Source organism: Pempheris klunzingeri, chromosome 17 (genome assembly GCF_042242105.1).
Source record: "Pempheris klunzingeri isolate RE-2024b chromosome 17, fPemKlu1.hap1, whole genome shotgun sequence".
NCBI lineage: Eukaryota > Metazoa > Chordata > Actinopteri > Acropomatiformes > Pempheridae > Pempheris > Pempheris klunzingeri.
Window position 1 is genome coordinate 13670397 of NC_092028.1, and position 17701 is coordinate 13688097.

General features: G+C 44.3%; 1 protein-coding gene across 1 annotated transcript; it reads left to right on the forward strand.

Annotated features, from left to right (window-relative positions):
• Positions 1–928: 928 nt before the first annotated feature.
• xylt2 (xylosyltransferase II) lies at positions 929–16267 on the forward strand. The gene is made up of 11 exons (XM_070848154.1): positions 929–1060; positions 5863–6388; positions 7348–7523; positions 9156–9358; positions 10720–10800; positions 11079–11295; positions 11700–11876; positions 11999–12255; positions 12351–12546; positions 12925–13258; positions 13631–16267. Exons 1-11 carry the CDS (start codon positions 929–931, stop codon positions 13951–13953), a joined length of 2622 nt encoding a protein of 873 aa, XP_070704255.1. The 3' UTR covers positions 13954–16267.
• The last annotated feature ends 1434 nt before the right edge of the window (positions 16268–17701 follow it).

A 17701-nucleotide genomic window follows, 5' to 3' on the forward strand; every position in this document is an offset into this window, starting at 1 on the left:
AACTTCAACACAGAATACTGGCTAGATTATTTTTCAGTCCTCGAAGAATGAAAGAGTTCAGGAACACCTCTATTGGTTTGATTTACGTGTAACAACAACCTCACATTTTAGTTTTATATGATTTATATGTGGATCTGCAAAACACACTCAATCCAAGAGATGACAGGTAAAGTGTCAATAAGGATATTAGTGATTCACAAATGTTTGTTCTTGTGACCCCTTGAAATAATATAACTGTAACTCCTCATTGCTCTGTCCTCAGTGTGGACCTGTCTTTGAGTATTTCCCTCCTGGATCGCTTCATTTAGAGGATTTTTAGAGGCCTGGATTGGTTGGAAGCATCCAGTATTTCATCATTTAAGCAAAAATCTGAAAAATATTGCCTAGAAGGTCCTTAAAGAGATTCCCAGATTCCGAACCCATACGTTAAATGGGTGAGTTACACTTTTTTAATTGCATCTTTGTTGTTTCTGTCATTAGGCTGCGACTTTCTGACTTAAAGGACATAATATGAATCACAAATTTGATTGTGAACATTTCAGAACTTCAGATGTGATCTAGGTGTAGTCATAGGTATATATCTATAGCTATGCAACTCACCAACAATGATCCTTACAGTCAATCTGTTTATATTATTGGCATTGCTTACATTTTGAATTTAAACTTTTGATTGACCTTATTGATTATTTTACACGCCTATTTGCACTCTTGTTTACTTTGTCTGCAGCAGAACAAAAGGAGGAGTAAAAGTGACAGATTTCTTTTTAATACCAAACCAGCCTGCAGACTGCCTGCTAAACAGACGCACAATTAAAATGTCTCTGCAGAAGAAACTTTGCGTCAAACTGAAGACGCCGGAGCGACACCGCGTGCACGCGCAGTTCAGAATGCGCCGTGCACGCGCTCCCCGTCACCAGGAGTCGGAAAAATGGTGGCCAGCGCTCGAGTGCAGAAGCTGCTCCGACGGTACAAACTAGCGATCGCCGCCGCGTTAACCATCCTCCTGGTCCAGGGGCTTGTGGTATGGAGCCTGAGAAGTCTGGAGGAGGGCGAGGCGGAGGTGAGCTGCGGTCCGGCCGGTTGTTTCTGGGTTTAATTGCAGAGCTAGCCGTTAGCACCGTTGGTTAGCTCGCTGTGTGTTATGATACAGTAGCGTTAGCTGATGCTAGCTAAGTTAGCAGAGACAACAGCGCTGCTCCGAAACATTTCTGTAGCACCGGACCAGCCCTGTCCCGTCTGTCTGTCTGTCTGTCTCTCTCTCTCTCTGTCTGTCTGAGTGACCACCAGACCAGGACACACTGGGCAACACCATCACTGTGAGATTACTGGTACTGGTAGTGCTCGTTATGTGGTAGTTAACTTGTCTGAGCAGTGGTTTCTTCACACTGGTCTTCTGATAGTCACTCAGTTTTATTTGGAGTCACTGTGATGGAGCTAAAGAAAACGATACAATTGGCAGACAGACCAAACGGACAAACCCATGTTACTCATCTAAGAGTAAGAAGATGAATATGAAGTGATGCAACTCTTTGGAAACTTGTGGAAACTCTGCTGTGATTCATTGTCCCAGGATATTCAGCATCTGTGCTGCTGCTTCTTCTTCTACTTCTTCTTCTGTGTATCCACCTGAGGCCTCTCTCAGTGAGGCTGCTCTGTCTCCGTGACCTTCACTGAGCTTTGAATCCCACCAAAACACCCAGAGAGGCAGCATGTCTCAGGGATAAAGTCAAGCAGAGAGGTGCCTCCATTACATACCCCTGAAACAATTAGCTACCGTGGGAAGCTTATCTCTGTGGCTGCCCGGCACACCTGGAGCGCACTACCTCGAGGCACTGACTGTTCCTGTTCTCCCTCTAAATATGGGAAGGAGAGCTGTTAACAGATGGGACCCGAGAAGCACTGTGCGTTGTGATAGTCACAGGAATGCAAGCTGAAACCTGAGTTGGGAGCCGTGGTTGCTCACGATCATGACATGTCAAGCATGGGCTGTGTATAATATTCCTCCTAACATTGATAGATTGCAGATCTGTGCCCAGAGGCTGAGGCAGGCAGGCAGGCAGGCAGGCAGCAGATGTAATGCAGTGGCTTCAGTGGAGGAAAGAAGTTTTACCCTTTGATCAGTGGCATGTATCCACCAAGGCAATGATGTGGATCAATTTCCCTTGGGGACATACTTCAAGTGTGTCATTGTGACAAAGCAGGCAATGTGACAATGTAATACGCCATGCTGCAAGAGCAGTGTTCCTCTTTACTGCTCTCACCTGTTTGCATTCAGGCTTAAACATGCTTCAGCAAAGATATAGAGGAATGTCTGTAGGAGTCTGTGGTTAGGCTAACTGTCTAGGACTGTAAAGGAGCATAACTGTAAAGTGCACACTTACAATATCTTGATTTTTTTCATTTTATTAATAATCTAATTTCAAATGTAGTTTTTTTTGTAAATGAATAAGTTAAAGTAGGAAACAGGAGTCATTTATTCGTGGTTAAGTGTTGCTTCAGAAATGTGACACTGGTGGTCAATGCTCATGTCAACCTGACATGCAACTATGTTGGCAGACGTCTGTGCAAGGGTCAGCGCACGCTCGCACAGGGTGTTTGCATGTTGGCAGATTCACGGATGCAGAATCAGATTTCAGGCTTACAAATGCATAGTAATCGTCGCTTCAGCTCTGAACAGTGCAGCGGCTGGATGGTCTCTGCATTAACTCACGTCTGCTTTACTCAGCGGCTCACCGTGCATGTGTGAACACAGCCACGTGTGCTATATTAATACTCTTTTACAGACGAGGGGAAGGATTTTAGGACAGTAGCTCCTACAGAGCTGAGAGCTCGCTGCTGCTTCCCGCTTCAGCAGATGGCGACGCTGATATGGTTTCACTTCACTTTAATTGGAAAGTAAAGAGGCCGCCTGGCTTGCCTTTGAATCAATACGTTTTTGACATGATGGTGTTAATTAAAGGCTATGAAAACGAATGATAAGGAAAATGCCAATGCTGCGTGTGTGTCTTCTGTGTGAGAACATTTACTCTAAAAGTAAGTAGTGTCTTTATCAATGTAAGCTGACAAAAGGCTTGGATCTTCACTTGTTTATATTCATTTTGCAGCTCTGAGCCACCATAGAAAGAAAAAATGTTACAGCTGTTGGAGAAAATGTTAATATTCAAAAGTTTTGATGTAAAGTTCATCATAATTCCTAACATATGAACTGCTTTAGTGCTACAAAACTAAGATCCAAGTCAGAATTTAAGTCTTACCCTTTGCTGTTTTCTAGTTTTGTGGATATACTAAAGGTTTACATGCATATAAAAAGGGGTATTGTCCTGAGGAATCAGATTATTGTAGCCATTAAACCCAATAATGGTGTCACTGGAAAAACAGTAGTCTGCAAACATTTCCTTAGAGTTTCTAATTTCAGGTGCAGCTTTAGTTGGACATTGGATGTCATTATTTTAGATGGCTGCTGAGAAAGACACTGCTGTACTGCTTGTCACACTGACCCTTTCTGTACGTGGACAGGACTTGCAAAACTCTCATTAGACACCCGGTTGAGCATATACTACATGGCTAATAAATTGGGTTTCTTCAGCAGGAGTCTAGCTGGTGAAATGTTGTCACCTTTTATGTGGATATCCAATCTGTGTTGATAGTAAATGTAGTTAATTTAAGCACTAAAGCTGAACAAAATCTGTTGTTCTCCTGGCACCAGCGCCTGTAGAGAAACGTAGTTGGGCGGAAGGAAGAACTACAGGCTGTTTCAGCTTCATTGCTGTCTTTTTGCGTGCATTGCAATTTAGCTATGTTTCCAACAGCGAAAATGGCATCCAAACATATGACTGCAGAGGACGTTTGAGGCAGCGTACACGGCTGAAGAAATGCAGCAAAAAGAGGTCAAGATTGCGGCTGCATTAGCCGTACAAGAGGAAGTGGCCGGCGGAGACCCTCCAGAAGCTGAGGTGCGGCGAGCAAACAGCAACTAGTGGTGCCTTTTCTCAAATGGCCCTTCGATGCCAACAGAAACTGAAGCATTCTGCTGCAATGAATTTCAGCGTGGGCAGTTTTTGTTGGATGCTGTTGCTGAGAGTCCATGAAACTGCCTGCGCACAATGCATCCTGGTACATGTAGGCAATTTCCTAATGGCTGTGGGAGTAGGAAAACTCAGCCTTCTCAGTCAGTGCTGCATGCACTGAGGTATTTATTAGTACAGTTGACTACGTTCGGCATCAACACCAATTGGACATTCTTATAAGACATAGCAAAATTTCCCTTCAATGGAAACCTGAGATTAAAGGAACCCAGGTTTCTTGTTTAGGCAGCGTTTAGGACTTAAGGTTTCTGCCAAAAGCTGACAATAACCAGGCCAATCAAAGTCTCTGAAAGAGGCTTGCCCTGTCTGCAATGGCTGGCATGTAACGGGGCTCCACAATGCCTCTTACTGTAATGGGTTTGAGAGTGCTGTTGGCGATCAGTAGCTGACTGTGCTGTGTTGGTTGGCAGCTGGCTTATTGGCACTGTGTTATCTGGCTCCTTGTCCTACCACGCAGCTCCAGTCCCTCTTCTGTTCCCACGTCTCTGGGCTGTCGGGGTGCCAGCGGCGTGAAGCAAGTGAGCCTGCGTTTCGCCATATCGTCTGACAGAGGCAGAAATCTCTCAGCCCACTCTTCTTCTTCTTCTTCTTCAAGTCCTCATTTTGAAGGGCCTTTTATGTGATCCAATAATCTACCGCGCCAAAGCTGTTAGCTGTTTGGATAGAAGCTTAAGTCCTGTTTTTTTTTTTTTTTTTCAAAGCCTGCCGTCCAGTTTTGGAGGTGTGATGTGTGCTTGACTGATTCTCTTTGTACTCTTGCATTAAAATAGTAGGACAGTATAAAACACGACGGTCTAAGCCACCCTTTACCATGAAAGCCAGGACCCAAAGAGAGACTCCGTCCTTTGGGAGAAACAAAATTCTTTGTTGGGGAAGAACAGGGGCAGATGGAGACCAAGATTAGTGATGGTTGTGGTGTATCCAACACTGGGTTCTCACACCATTACAAGTTATACATACATTCTAGACGAGTACACAATATTTAGGCTGATGAATTATACACTTTCAAGCTTTTGGAGTTGATCCTTCCCTTAGATTGCGGATAACCACAACTATATGCAAAGTGAGTTCTGTATTTAATGTCTCCTTTAGGGATGTTACAACCAAATATCCCAACTATGGGACGCCTGAAACATTGTGAGTGTAAGAGGATCGTGATTTGACATTTTGGGGTGTCAGTTAGATCTCAGAGGATGAATTCAAGACACGTTCATAGAATAAAATATATCCTCCTCATCACCCCATCACACACACACACACACAGACAGAAGCCATCTGCTAAGGAATCTCTGTGTAACCTCCTTAATGTCTGAGGTTTCATGCTCAGTTTCCGTGTCTGGATACATTTGTTTGCATTTTTTGTTCATGTTCTGCCAGAGGGTGCAGACAGAGGTCTCTGCAGTGAATCACTGGATTCATCATGTGTATTTCTGTGTGTTTGTGTGTGTGTCTATCCAAAACTGTGCTTTTTGCAGATTAGCTTGCGGAGCTAAGGCAGAGGCTCATCTAAAAATAGCCCAGATCAGAGAAATGGGGGGAAAAAAAAGTAAAACCAACACACGTCCTTCCCTCTGGGGCTCTGTCAGCTGTTGTCTTAGTTGTAGTCTTCGTTTACCTTATGTCAGTCTTGGATTGTGAATCAACGCCTCCTCTCAGTAGGGTTTGTCCAAGATGTTCTCATGGAATGACAACTAGTCTGCATTTAAAACATATGTTCCCCTCTCTCCCCCTCTCCCTCTCTCTCTCTGGCCTGCTCTCTACTTCTCTCTCTCTTCAGAGAAAAACACGACGGTCTAAGCTGCCTGACCACAACAGCCAGGACCCGAAGAAAGACACGGCACTTTGGGAGAAACAAAATTCTTTGTCGGGGAAGAACAGGGGCAGATGGAGCGGCAGGTTGGAGAGAACAGGTGGCACAGCAGCCAGTGCACTGAGGAAGGGCAACGGACGCAGAGGAGAAAAGGCTAGCATCAGGATTAAGTCTCCCCAGGAGAGGGGGATGACGGGAGCTGGATTCCTCCCTGACCTGTCCAGCAGCCGCAACTTCAGCGAGACCCGGGGTGGCACAGACGGGGCGGCCAAGTTACCCGCCATACTGGGGGAGCCGGGCAGCGTGGACGGGGCGCACCAAGCCCTCAGCAGTGATTTTGTGCCTAAATGTGATATCATAGGCAAGGACGCTCTGTCCGCCCTTCATCGCGCGGGCTCACAGCAGTGCCGACAGGAGATCGCCAACATCGTGTGTCAGCATCAGGCCGGGCAGCTCATGCCAGATGCACTTCCTCAGTTCTGCCCCCAGCTCGGTGAGGAGCCTTTAACATGCGCACAGACAGCGTGATGATGATGCCGAAGGTGCAGACAGTCTGCACACTGACATTTCCTATCATTCATCAGTTAACGTTTCACTTACTGATAGACTTTCAGACAAAACATTTCTCTTGATTATTATATATTATTTTCTCAGTTCTCTTGTTTTATCTCACGGAAACACAGCAAATATATGTTGTTAGAGCCATTTATACAATGGTAACAAAGTTTTTTTTTGGTTCCATAGTTTCATTGCAGCGTGCTTATTCAGGACCACTAATGACTCGATTGGTTAAAATGTAAAACGTGCTGCATGTGCTTGGTAGATGGTTAAGTTGAGGCTATGGAGCCTTGAGAGCACAGTAGTCTTTGACCCTGTTTGCCGTATTGTGCTCGTGCTTGTGTGGTATGTTTTTAGCATTTTCTAACAAATTTTAATTTGTTGAGCTGAAGAACATGGACTACGGAGTTTATTGAAGCGCACATCACTGCACAGCTTGGGTGGTCATTTTCAAGAAATAGAAGGAGACGTACTAACGTGTTTCTCTAAATGTTTTCATGCATCACTAAAAAAAAAAATCATTAGCAAATTAAAATGAATGAGAGAGATTTTACATACTTGTGACTTTACATTTTTAAGTCAATAGGATTTGTTCTAGTAAAACACTAAGAACATAAAACTTTCACCCACTGGGATGAGCACCAAGTAAGAGTTAGACATCCCAGACCCAGCCAATCAAATCGCCATTATCTCTGATTTCTATATACAATGAACTGTAGTATAGTGTGGATGCACTGAGACAAAACACACAACCCTCGCCTCTGGTTTGTTTTATGCGTTCCACTTGGCGGCATTCATGTGCATGGAAAATTTTGTTTTAGGAACCCCACCCCCCCACCCCATCGACAAGACTGTAATGAATCAGTCCTCCATGTCTCTGTCCTCTTTGCCCAGGTGTATCAGTTCAGGTGCAGTCTGCTGGCGAGCTGGACAACAGCCTGTCCAAGGTGGAGAACCCTGTCAGAGTGGCTTTCGTGCTGATGGTCCATGGCCGAGCTGTACGGCAACTCAAGCGTCTCATCAAAGCCATATATCACCGTGACCACTACTACTACATCCATGTGGACAAGGTAAGCCGTAAAATGAGATCAGTGTCTTGACCTGCATACGTTCTCTGTGCTATAAGTACAGATTGTCGTCACAGGTTTCCACGACTGGCGTAATTCTGCATGAATCGTGACAGAAATCTTCATATAAGAGACAATTCATTCTTCGTCGTGGTTGTGCTGGAGATGTAGCTCACAGTATTGTTTATTTATGCTTTGGCTGAACATTGCAGAGTGCATTTGGCACCCTGCTTGGTGCCAGCTGCACTGAGCTCGCAAATGCTTTTACCGGTTAGGTCTGCCTGCATTATGAAGGTTAAATTTATCCCACGGGTCTCGCAGTGTGGTAAAGGGGATTAGCCTGGATAGAGTAAAGTGTGGTTATTCTTGGGGCTGGATTTAGTGGAGGAAAAGTCTGCTATCATGTGCAACTGGAAGGCAAAAGACAAACGTATGGCTGACTGGTGATACTAAGGCAGAGACCTCAGGTGTGTTTAGTGCAGACGGCAGAGGAACAGGTGCCTTTCGTCAGTGCACCTGTGTAGCCGGAAAGGTTATCAGGTCCTGGGGAGATGCTCTGTTCTGCTGCCAAGGGACGGTGGAGAGGCTCATTGGAGGCTGTGATGAATAAGAAGTCAGTGGGACAGACACCATCTTAGACACTTTGCCAGCCAGCCTCATCTATCTCTGAGGCGAAAGCCCGTTTGAGAGATGAGGCTGGAAAACAGGTCATGTTGTACTGGAATCAGTCTACCAGCTCCTCTGCACTCCACCATGCAAAGCTCTTATTTTCCTGCTGTCTACAATTACGAGCTGTGCTTTTGTGAGTCATTCTGTTGCATTTCTTTAAAAACACAACCTGAATACCTCCGGATTCTAGTAGTTGAAGCAGTTCAGGATACATTTAAAGAAATCATTTGGTTCTTGTACTAAAAGTCCACTCTTTATTTAATACAGGAGTCAGTAGCTTCACCAAATAAAATTTGACTTCACATCCCTGAAAAATTAATTTCCATGTGTCTTTTTCTCTTAAACTGCTCATTTGTCACCTGAGGACCTTTTAACTGTGTTTGTTGGGAAACAGGCTGCTTGTTAATTAGTTGGTAATTCATCTAATTCAGCTCCAGTGGGAAATTAAAAAAGCTCTTTTGAACCCACAGATTTTGGCTTCCTGCTGTTTGCAGATACATGGTCTCACATGCTCACTCGTAGCCATATCTCACACCACTTCTCCTGTCTCTGCATGAAGCTCGGTAGCTGCTTGGCTCTTTGATTTCTTCCATCTCATCCTTTATTCCCTCTTAAAGTTTAATCCCTGCTTGAAGTTTTTTTTTTTCTCCTTTAAGCCCAAGTTCATTTAGTTCTTCAGTGTCTTTGTTGGCAAGTGTCACTTTGAGAAGGAAATTTGGTACAAGGCAGATAGTAGCTCATTTTAATTTTCTCTCGCTATCATCGTGCTGACCCACAATACCAAACACCATGTATCCGTTGTTCAAATTCAGATCAAATTCCCTTCTCTCAACACGAGCCAGCTTTGTGTGGTTGTCTTGGCACAGCGGCAGCTGCAGATCTGTGGAAGCTAGATGACGGTTCTGATGCAGAAACACAGTTTGCACTCATTTAACCGTTCAACCTTTTTGCTTTGAAATTCTCCAGCGGTCCGGATACATGCATCGGGAGGTTCTGCAGATAGCCCAGCAGTACCCAAACATACGAGCGACGCCCTGGCGGATGGTCACCATCTGGGGTGGTGCCAGCCTACTGAAGGCCTACCTACGCAGCATGCAGGACCTGCTCTCCATGCTGGACTGGAAGTGGGATTTTTTCATCAATCTCAGCGCTACAGATTTCCCCACCAGGTTGGTTAGCAGACTAACATCTTTGTCATGTAATTTCCTTCAGGGTCACATAGCTCTTATTTATGTATCCGTGCTATTTGCTCCCACTATAGGTGGACATTATAGACATATTAACTGAGGAGTTTGAGTCCTCCATTTACAGACAGTATTCATTGGGATGTTTTGAGCAGTTCTAAGCATAAACTAATTTTATCATTTGGGGTTTACATCCTCTGAATTGTCAAAAAAAAAATAAGTAGCTGGCATCTCAAACACGAAAGTGCCAGGAAAAACACTGGACCAACTGATAGTAGGAAAAGAGAAGAGTAGAGACTTGGATTTCAGTCGCCTCCTCTTTGGTGGGATACTGATATAAACTGCTTTGGCGAGAGCCCTGTCCTGATACCACGTGCTGGTGTTGTTTCATCTGTGGACATAACAAGAGAGGGCAGCAATTTTGTGTGGTTGTGTGTGTGTGTGTGTGCATGTCTGATTTGGGACATGAGACGAATTCACTGAAATGGGTCTCTCTCATCTTATGTGTTTATCTGTGCATGTGTGTGCTAAATGAATCCCCAGTTAACAGTAATGTTACAGACTGCATCTTTGTCTCCCTTTTCTCTGTGTATTCATTATGGTTCAGCTTGTGACACTGGTCATTATCTCTCTGAGTATTGCTGTAACACACCTTCATTAGAAGAGGCCCGTCCTCAGAGATCCTATTGTGCAGTTATCTATTTTTTAGCTGATTGGTGTTTAGACCTCACCAGCGTATATACATTTTAATCTCTGCTGATTTTGATTATGCAGATGAGAGATTATTGCTGAAACATATTAATTTTGCCCGCAATGAATGAAGATCTGTGCGTGCTGAGCTCTGTTTGTTATGTAACTTCTTTATTCCATAGCAGAAATATCCCTGTGTAGACTTTGCTGCATGTAACCCCAACATCAAGTGTTAAATACAATATCTCCAGTGCAAATACTGATATTGTGCATCAGAGTCTAGGCATCATTTCCACTTTGTGTTGATTATTTCTTGATTGGCTTTTTCATCTTCACAGAGGTTTGATTCCCTCCCTGTCATAAATTCTAAAGTAGCAGCCACAGCACTTGTCACATGAAAAGTAGTCCGGAGGCAGAATCAAATTGATTGTTCTTGGTCATGGAATCACAGAGCTCACAGTGAATTCTTTCTTGTTGATCAGTTTTAGCTGGATTTCTGGGGCCCATATCAAATCAGCTGTTAGTTCTGCTGAATCACCCCAAGGGGGCTAATGAGCTTGGCACACACACAAGCCTGTGTCCACCAAACGGTCTTTTTCTAGAAATGTCGTTTTTCTGCGCTGACCTATCTTTTCTTCTTTTCAATTCTCCCGCAGGACCAATGATGAACTGGTGTCGTTCCTGTCGCAGCAAAGAGACAAGAACTTCCTCAAGTCCCATGGCAGAGAGAATGCTCGGTGAGTACGCTAGCTGTAACACACATGTGGTCTGCATTTTTACTTTTAATCCAAGCTTTTCCCCATAAATTAAATGATTGTTCAGATTCTTTGACATAAGTTTGTTGTTTCTCAATGGAAGCGATGCACATAACATTCGGACACAACATGGACATAAACTGACTATGTGTCCTGTGGATCAGCAGCAGCAAATTGTACCAGTTAACAAAGCATTTTAAACTCCTTTTGATATGTTGATGATTGCTTCAGATCAATTTAAACTGTGCTCTGTTTTTAAGGTTTATCAAGAAGCAGGGCCTTGACCGTCTCTTCCATGAGTGTGACAACCACATGTGGCGTCTGGGCGAACGCAGCATCCCAGAAGGCCTGGAGGTCTCAGGTGGCTCTGATTGGTTTGCGCTCACCCGCCGCTTCGTGGAGTACGTCATCAATTCTCAGGATGCCCTGGTGTCAGGGCTGAAGCAGTTCTATTCCTACGCTCTGCTCCCTGCTGAGGTAAGTAAGCCTTAGGTGGTCTGTTTATCTCCCGTAGTTGAGACAGACAGTTTGATATACAAGTCTGCCTCATGCTCGTCCTCCCCTGCCAAGTGAGAAGAGCCTAGCGGCGGAGATAATGTAATACTTTAAGCTTTCAGGCACAGTGTGCAGCAGAGGTGCCAGACGAGAGACGGGTTCACTAGAGTTTATCTCACTTTTCCTGGTTTAATGTCTCAGAGGAGGCGCAGCGGCTTGTTCCCGGTTGTTTGGTGCAATAGAGGCATAACCTTTTTGCAATTTAGAGTCAGCGGTTAGAAACTGTTTATACATGTTCCTGACAGTTTACAGTAACACCGCCTTTGAATTGTAGTGCACAGCAGAGCAGAAATAATGTATTCACACCCGCACCCCTTTGTTGCCAGTCCTTCTTCCACACGGTGCTCGGGAACAGCCACATGTGCGACACTTTGGTGGACAACAACCTGCGCGTCACCAACTGGAATCGGAAGCTGGGCTGTAAATGCCAGTACAAGCACATCGTCGACTGGTGTGGCTGCTCGCCCAATGATTTCAAACCACAAGACCTCATCCGGATCCAGGTGAGTGAGCCAGATGGGGGCCAGCTGTAGAAAATCCTAGCTTGTAGCCTTTCATGTTGTGTTGCTCAAGTTTGTTTCAGTGTCTCAAACGCAGATTTCTGTTCTTTTTTTTCTTTTTCAAGCAACTGACCCGTCCAACATTCTTCGCTCGCAAGTTTGAGTCAACAGTGAATCAGGAGGCCATTGACATCCTGGACACGCATCTATACGGCCAGTATGCTCCAGGGACCGTTGCCATCAAGGCGTACTGGGAGAGCCTGTTTGAACAGTTGGATGGCGTGGGCTCACTCAGTGACGTCGCTCTCACTGCTTATTCTTCTTTCTTTCGCTTGGGCCTCAAGAATCTGGCGACCACTCAGAGCAATGTAGAGGCCTGCAGGTCCGTAGACACGTTTTTTTTTATCTTTAAATGACAAAACAAGTGTATATTCACCTCCTTAGATGTGATTTTTCTTTTTCTTCCACTCATTGCAGGTTTGAACCACTAGGCCACCCTCTCTCTGTACACGTGTACTTTTATGACGACCGTTTCCAAGGGTACCTGGTGCGTCAGGAAGTCCAGTCTGTGGGTTCAAAGGCCAGGGAGACACTGGAGATGTGGGCAGTGCCTCAAGTAACGCTCGTCCTCGAGGCAAACCTTAAAGAGTTTGAAAGGCTCAAGAATTTGGAGGTAAGTGGACTTCTTGTCTGAAGAAGAAGGGGATTCTTCATTATCATTGAAGTCTCTGTACAAAGTTTTTGTATGAGGTACCTTAAAAAAAACTGCTATATAGGAAGATTTTCTTGCTGATATGATAAATTGCCGTGGTTTTATCAGGGCTTGATCTGACCAAAAATTAAAGTTTTGAAGTTTAATTAATTTTAAAAAATGTGTTAATATTGGGGGGAAGGCTAGTGCAGAAAATGCTAACATACTATCTCACCTTCTCCTCAAATAAGATATGAAAGTCGGTGACGTAGGAGACATTGTTTTTGCTGTGTGTCACACAACCAATCATTATTTTAGGACTCTTCACAGTGTGAATCCTTTTGCCTTTCTCCCGGGCAGGTCGGCACAGAGTGGGATCCTAAAGAAAGAATATTTCGGAACTTCGGTGGGGTCATCAGCCCTTTGAATGAACCACTAGCGGTGCAGAAGTGGGCACGTGGTCCCAACCTCACAGCCACTATTGTATGGATTGACCCAGCTCTGGTGGTGGCAGCATCTTATGACATCACCGTGGATGTGGATGCAGAGTACACACAGTACAAACCCCCGCTACAGCGCCCCCTGCGGCCCGGGACCTGGACGGTACGAGTGTTAAAACAGTGGGATCGTGTGGCGGAAGTTCGCTTCCTGGTCATGCCTCTCACCTTCAAAGATAAGGAGCCATTACGCAAAGGTGAGACGTAGACTCAGAGCATGTGATTGTCAGTGTGCTAGTTTGAGGGATAATGCTGGTGACATTCTAATATTTTTATTATTGTCATTATTTCCCATGAGAATACCAAAACTAACAGTTGTCCACATCCCTACTCTCACTCAGTTTTTGGACAACATCAGAGCTGTATAGCAAAGAGGAATAAAGTAAATTAGGTTTTGATACACAGGTAATACATTGGTCTTTACGTGGGGTTGTTGATAAGAAAAAAAAATAGAATATCACCAGACTCAGCCCTGGCTGAAGGTTTAAAGTTTCATATGTGATAACTTTTTAAAGCTCATTCTCCCCTTTGTTTTTCTCTTTATCTGTATAAATGAATGTCCACTCCAGAGGAGGACAGCTGGCTCCATGAAGGTCCTCCAGGTAACCTGTACCTGGAGCAGAGCTTCCAGCAGCTGAGCTCCGTGCTGAAGCTGCCCCCCCAGGAGCCTGCCATGCAGGAGGCCCAGCGTAAAGCCCAGCTGGTGGGTCCGCCCCTCGATGCGTGGGTGGACAGCAGCGTAGGGACCTTCTGGGTGACAGGCGACCTCTGCGCCACACAGACTTCCTCTTGCCCAGCTGTCGGATCCTGCTCCAAGACGGCGTGGAGCTCTCTGTCCCCAGACCCCAAGTCTGAACTGGGCCCAGTCAAAAGTGACGGGCGGATCAGGTAGCCCCAACAGAGGAGAGACTGTAGACTTCAAAACGTACACAGGAAGACTGAGGGAGAGCTGGACCTGCACTGTAGAGCTCCAAGAGGACCTGTGTGAACCGGATACAAACTGTCTCAGAGGTCGACTCAGAGCTCAAGGGCACATAAACAACAAGGCATCTTCCTGCACTGAGAAGTCGACATATTCTCAGTGACGTGCTAAAACAGACTTGAAAGAGGAGGATATGACTGCTGGAAATTTGCACAAAGAAGTTTGCAAGCGCAAAGACTCATGTCATTGTTTCCTGAATGGTTACACGGACGCCAGATGTGTTGTGTTGTTTTGCTGGCATGCAGGTTTTCAGTCGGGGTTTGTTGGGGTCGCACTTTGAAAAGAACCCTTTGCGCATGTTTGAACTCTTTTTGGGGGGAAAAAAAAAAACAGTTCTCACTTTTCCTCTGCGTTGAAAGAATCAGGAAGAAGTTGTCCAAATTCAACAGCAGGCTCCACGCCGTGTACTATCCTCGTTTTAAGGGAGAGTGGAACCTCTGAATCATATTGTTGTGCTTATTTTGAAGCATTATTATATAAGCATAAAGAGCAGGCAGATAAAGTGCACTTTACTGTAAGACGATAATGTTAAACAGAGGTTACTCGGTTACAGTGTGAGAAGTTTAAAAAGTCATGGATCAGGTCACATCACTTCATTTTATCGTAGACTCTAAGGCACATACACGCACCGTCACTCCCCTGCACAGACACATCACTAAAGTACTAAATACTTGGACTGTGTTGGGAAAACATAAGGAAAGAGCGTGAGGGTCCTTAGGTTTAGAGTCTTATTTAATTTTTAGTTCTGTTTTACTGTGGCATATAATTTTTTACACGTTTTTTTTATATATTTGTTTTGTCTGTTCGTTCCCTGAACAAGCTGTTAAGTATTAAGTTGTCTTTGATATCCACTCTGGGTTGTTTTTCTGGTCAAAGGAAGTGCCTAGACAGCTGCAGACGACAATGGGGGTGCATTCAGAACCCCTTTGAAATAGGTGACAAAACGATCTCAATGCTACAGTTCAGTGCAGCGCTGATGAAGATCGTTGATACAGTTGAAACCATCAGAACAAGGTGCGCAAAAATGGCCCTCGGGTTGAGATTATTTTGTCAGATGTCGTTTTCCGATGTCAAGAATGAGCTTAAAAGCTGAAAACCCCAAAAATGTTTTTGCTTTCTGGCTCCAGAATTCTTTGAACTAAAGCCAAACTTAGCCAAGTGAAGAAAATGTGGATAAAACGTTCTAGTTTGGTGACACACGTTTATCAGCTTTCCCGTGGAGTTGAATGAGAAGATTGATGCCGTGCTTTCACAGTAAAGATGAAGCTACAGCCGGGTAATGTAGCTTAGCGCCTGCTTCCTGTCTTGGTGCTAAGCTACGAGCTTAGCTTCATATTTACCACACGAAGGTGAAAATGGCAGCCATCTTCTCACCCAAGCCAAGTCATCTAACTCTAGACAAGACTATGAATAAGTGTTTTTCTCAAAATGTCGAACCTTTCTTTTGAATGCCAGACTTTTAAACTGTAATCTTGGTTAGACACGACATGTTGTACCTACCGTGTATCAGCAGTATTCGTTGCTCTGTTTGCCTCACAGGTCGGTTACTGTTAGTGTTTAATTTCCTATGGTGCATTTCAGTTCAAGTCCTCTAACCAGAAATGGTAAACAGTACACTGTCGGTTTGTGGTTTTAGTTTTAAAGTGATCAAGAGAATCTAAGCTGCCTTTATTTGGTGGAAAAAGAAGAATTGTTTACCAAGGGGTAAAATCTTCCAGAGATGTGCAATGAATGCCTTTGACAGAGGACAGTGAACCCCTCCCTCTGTGTCTTAGTTTGCATCATGTGACCTTTTGTGTTCTGTAACAATAGTCGTCCACCATATGAGTTTTCAAGTGACCTTGTTTACCTTGCACAGTACAGTTGCTTCAGTGAAGCCCCAGTTTTATTGATATATGAGAGCAGAGCAATGGGCGTAACAGATGTTATTTTTCTATACTGTCTGAGAGGAAGTGTGTATGTTGTCCGTTCATCTCCAGCGCTCTGTTAAACCATTAAAATCTGCTGTCTGATTATGTTGTATTTGACAGTCCCACCTGTTCAGTGGCGCTTGCAGCAGACCTCCCGTTTGCGGCGGGGTGGGAGATGGAGGTCTCCGTCCGGTTGGTGAGTCACCCCGTGGCTCTGTGTGTGAGTAAGAAACCACAGCCTGTCACTGTTTACCTCTGGAAACGCTGATATGGGCATCCTGACTGATGACTCAATAAAAATACACTTAAATTAAGTTTCTTTTTTTAATGCTTTTAATCTTTAACTGAACTCTGGTGGTATCGAGGTGGTGATTCTTTGTTTATTATATTGACAGACGACATTAAACTCGTTTTTTGTCTTAAATGAGCAGTTTCCAGTAGGTTTATGGGATGTTTTTTTCCCTTTAAAGCAGACGTGGGTGGTAGGACAGGAGCTCTCCAGGGTGCTGAACAGTTCCTCGTCGTCACTTCCTTGTAAAAAATTCTCGACATGGTTGTACTTCATAAATACTGTAAACGACACCTCTGCAACACTTTGATATAAATATTTAGTCAGGTTTGTGCGTGCTTCAGCGCACGGCTCGATGCAGTTTTACGTCTTTGTCGGGGATATAAACCCAAAGCGTGCAGGAGGAGGAAGAGGAGGGCACCACTGAAGGAGAGGAGGTTTAGTTTATTTACAGGAGCTCGTCTGCTTCGGCCCAGAAAACACAGTGACCGTATCGAATGGACGGGACGGACGACGTCTGTGGAGCACAGAGGAGGGAGATGGTTTCCTCGGACAGCGCGTACGGGTCATCTGCGGAGGACGGACAGACACCCACAGCCACCACCTTCCCTTACAACGAAGACCTGACGCATAAGGTGATTACTGAGCTTTGCACTAACTTTGATGGGAATCGTCTGAAATCTATCAACTCATTATTATAATGTGTCACTTTATCATTTGCACAATAGGACTTTTTCACAGAGGACATTTTGACGAATGAGGGCTGGATTCCATTTAGCTGCTTTACCTTCTGGGTACTGGCGTAGTGCATGCTGCTTTATTGTCACAACTTCCTGGGACACAGCTCCTGTTAATTACTTTAATTTCTTAATTACTGCATAATAACTTTAAGTATTTGTTTAATACTGAACACTTTGTACCTGAAAGCTTCACCTCTGTGCCCCAGCTTTTGTTTCAAATGCACCTCAATGAAATACAGGTTTTAAGAGACTTTCCAAAAGCTTCATTTCTGTACCAAAGTCTTGGTAGCATATCCTAAATGTAAACTGTGTGACACGATCGTTACAGGTTCTGCACAATATCAACATTTTCTTAAAACATGTTTACCTGTAAAAACTTTATTGGTACTTGGTTCATAATTACACTGTAAATCATAAGTTAGAATCTATAATGATATTTATAGGTATAATTGATGTTTATAGTTTAATTTCTCTATATATGATTTATTACAGTCCCAGGCGACCAAAGCCCCACATTGGGAACCACTGCAGTAAACCACTAATCAGCTGTAAGGTATTTATCAGGTAGACCTGTACAGTCTAATGTAATCCAATACAACAGCTCTGTAGTAAACCTGCTCCAGGTCACACAGCCTCAAGAATTACCACCAAGTTGGATCAACGCCTCTCGGACAGCATCACCAAAACTGCAGTCTGATCTGTGCAGGCGGCTGCTTAGA

Excerpts from the sequence above, each read along its gene's own strand:
- xylt2 (XM_070848154.1), top strand. The coding sequence starts at position 929 with ATGGTGGCCAGCGCTCGAGTGCAGAAGCTGCTCCGACGGTACAAACTA. Across the intron at positions 1,061-5,862 it reads TGGAGGAGGGCGAGGCGGAG|AGAAAAACACGACGGTCTAA; the intron begins GTGAGCTGCGGT and ends CTCTCTCTTCAG. Across the intron at positions 7,524-9,155 it reads ACTACATCCATGTGGACAAG|CGGTCCGGATACATGCATCG; the intron begins GTAAGCCGTAAA and ends GAAATTCTCCAG.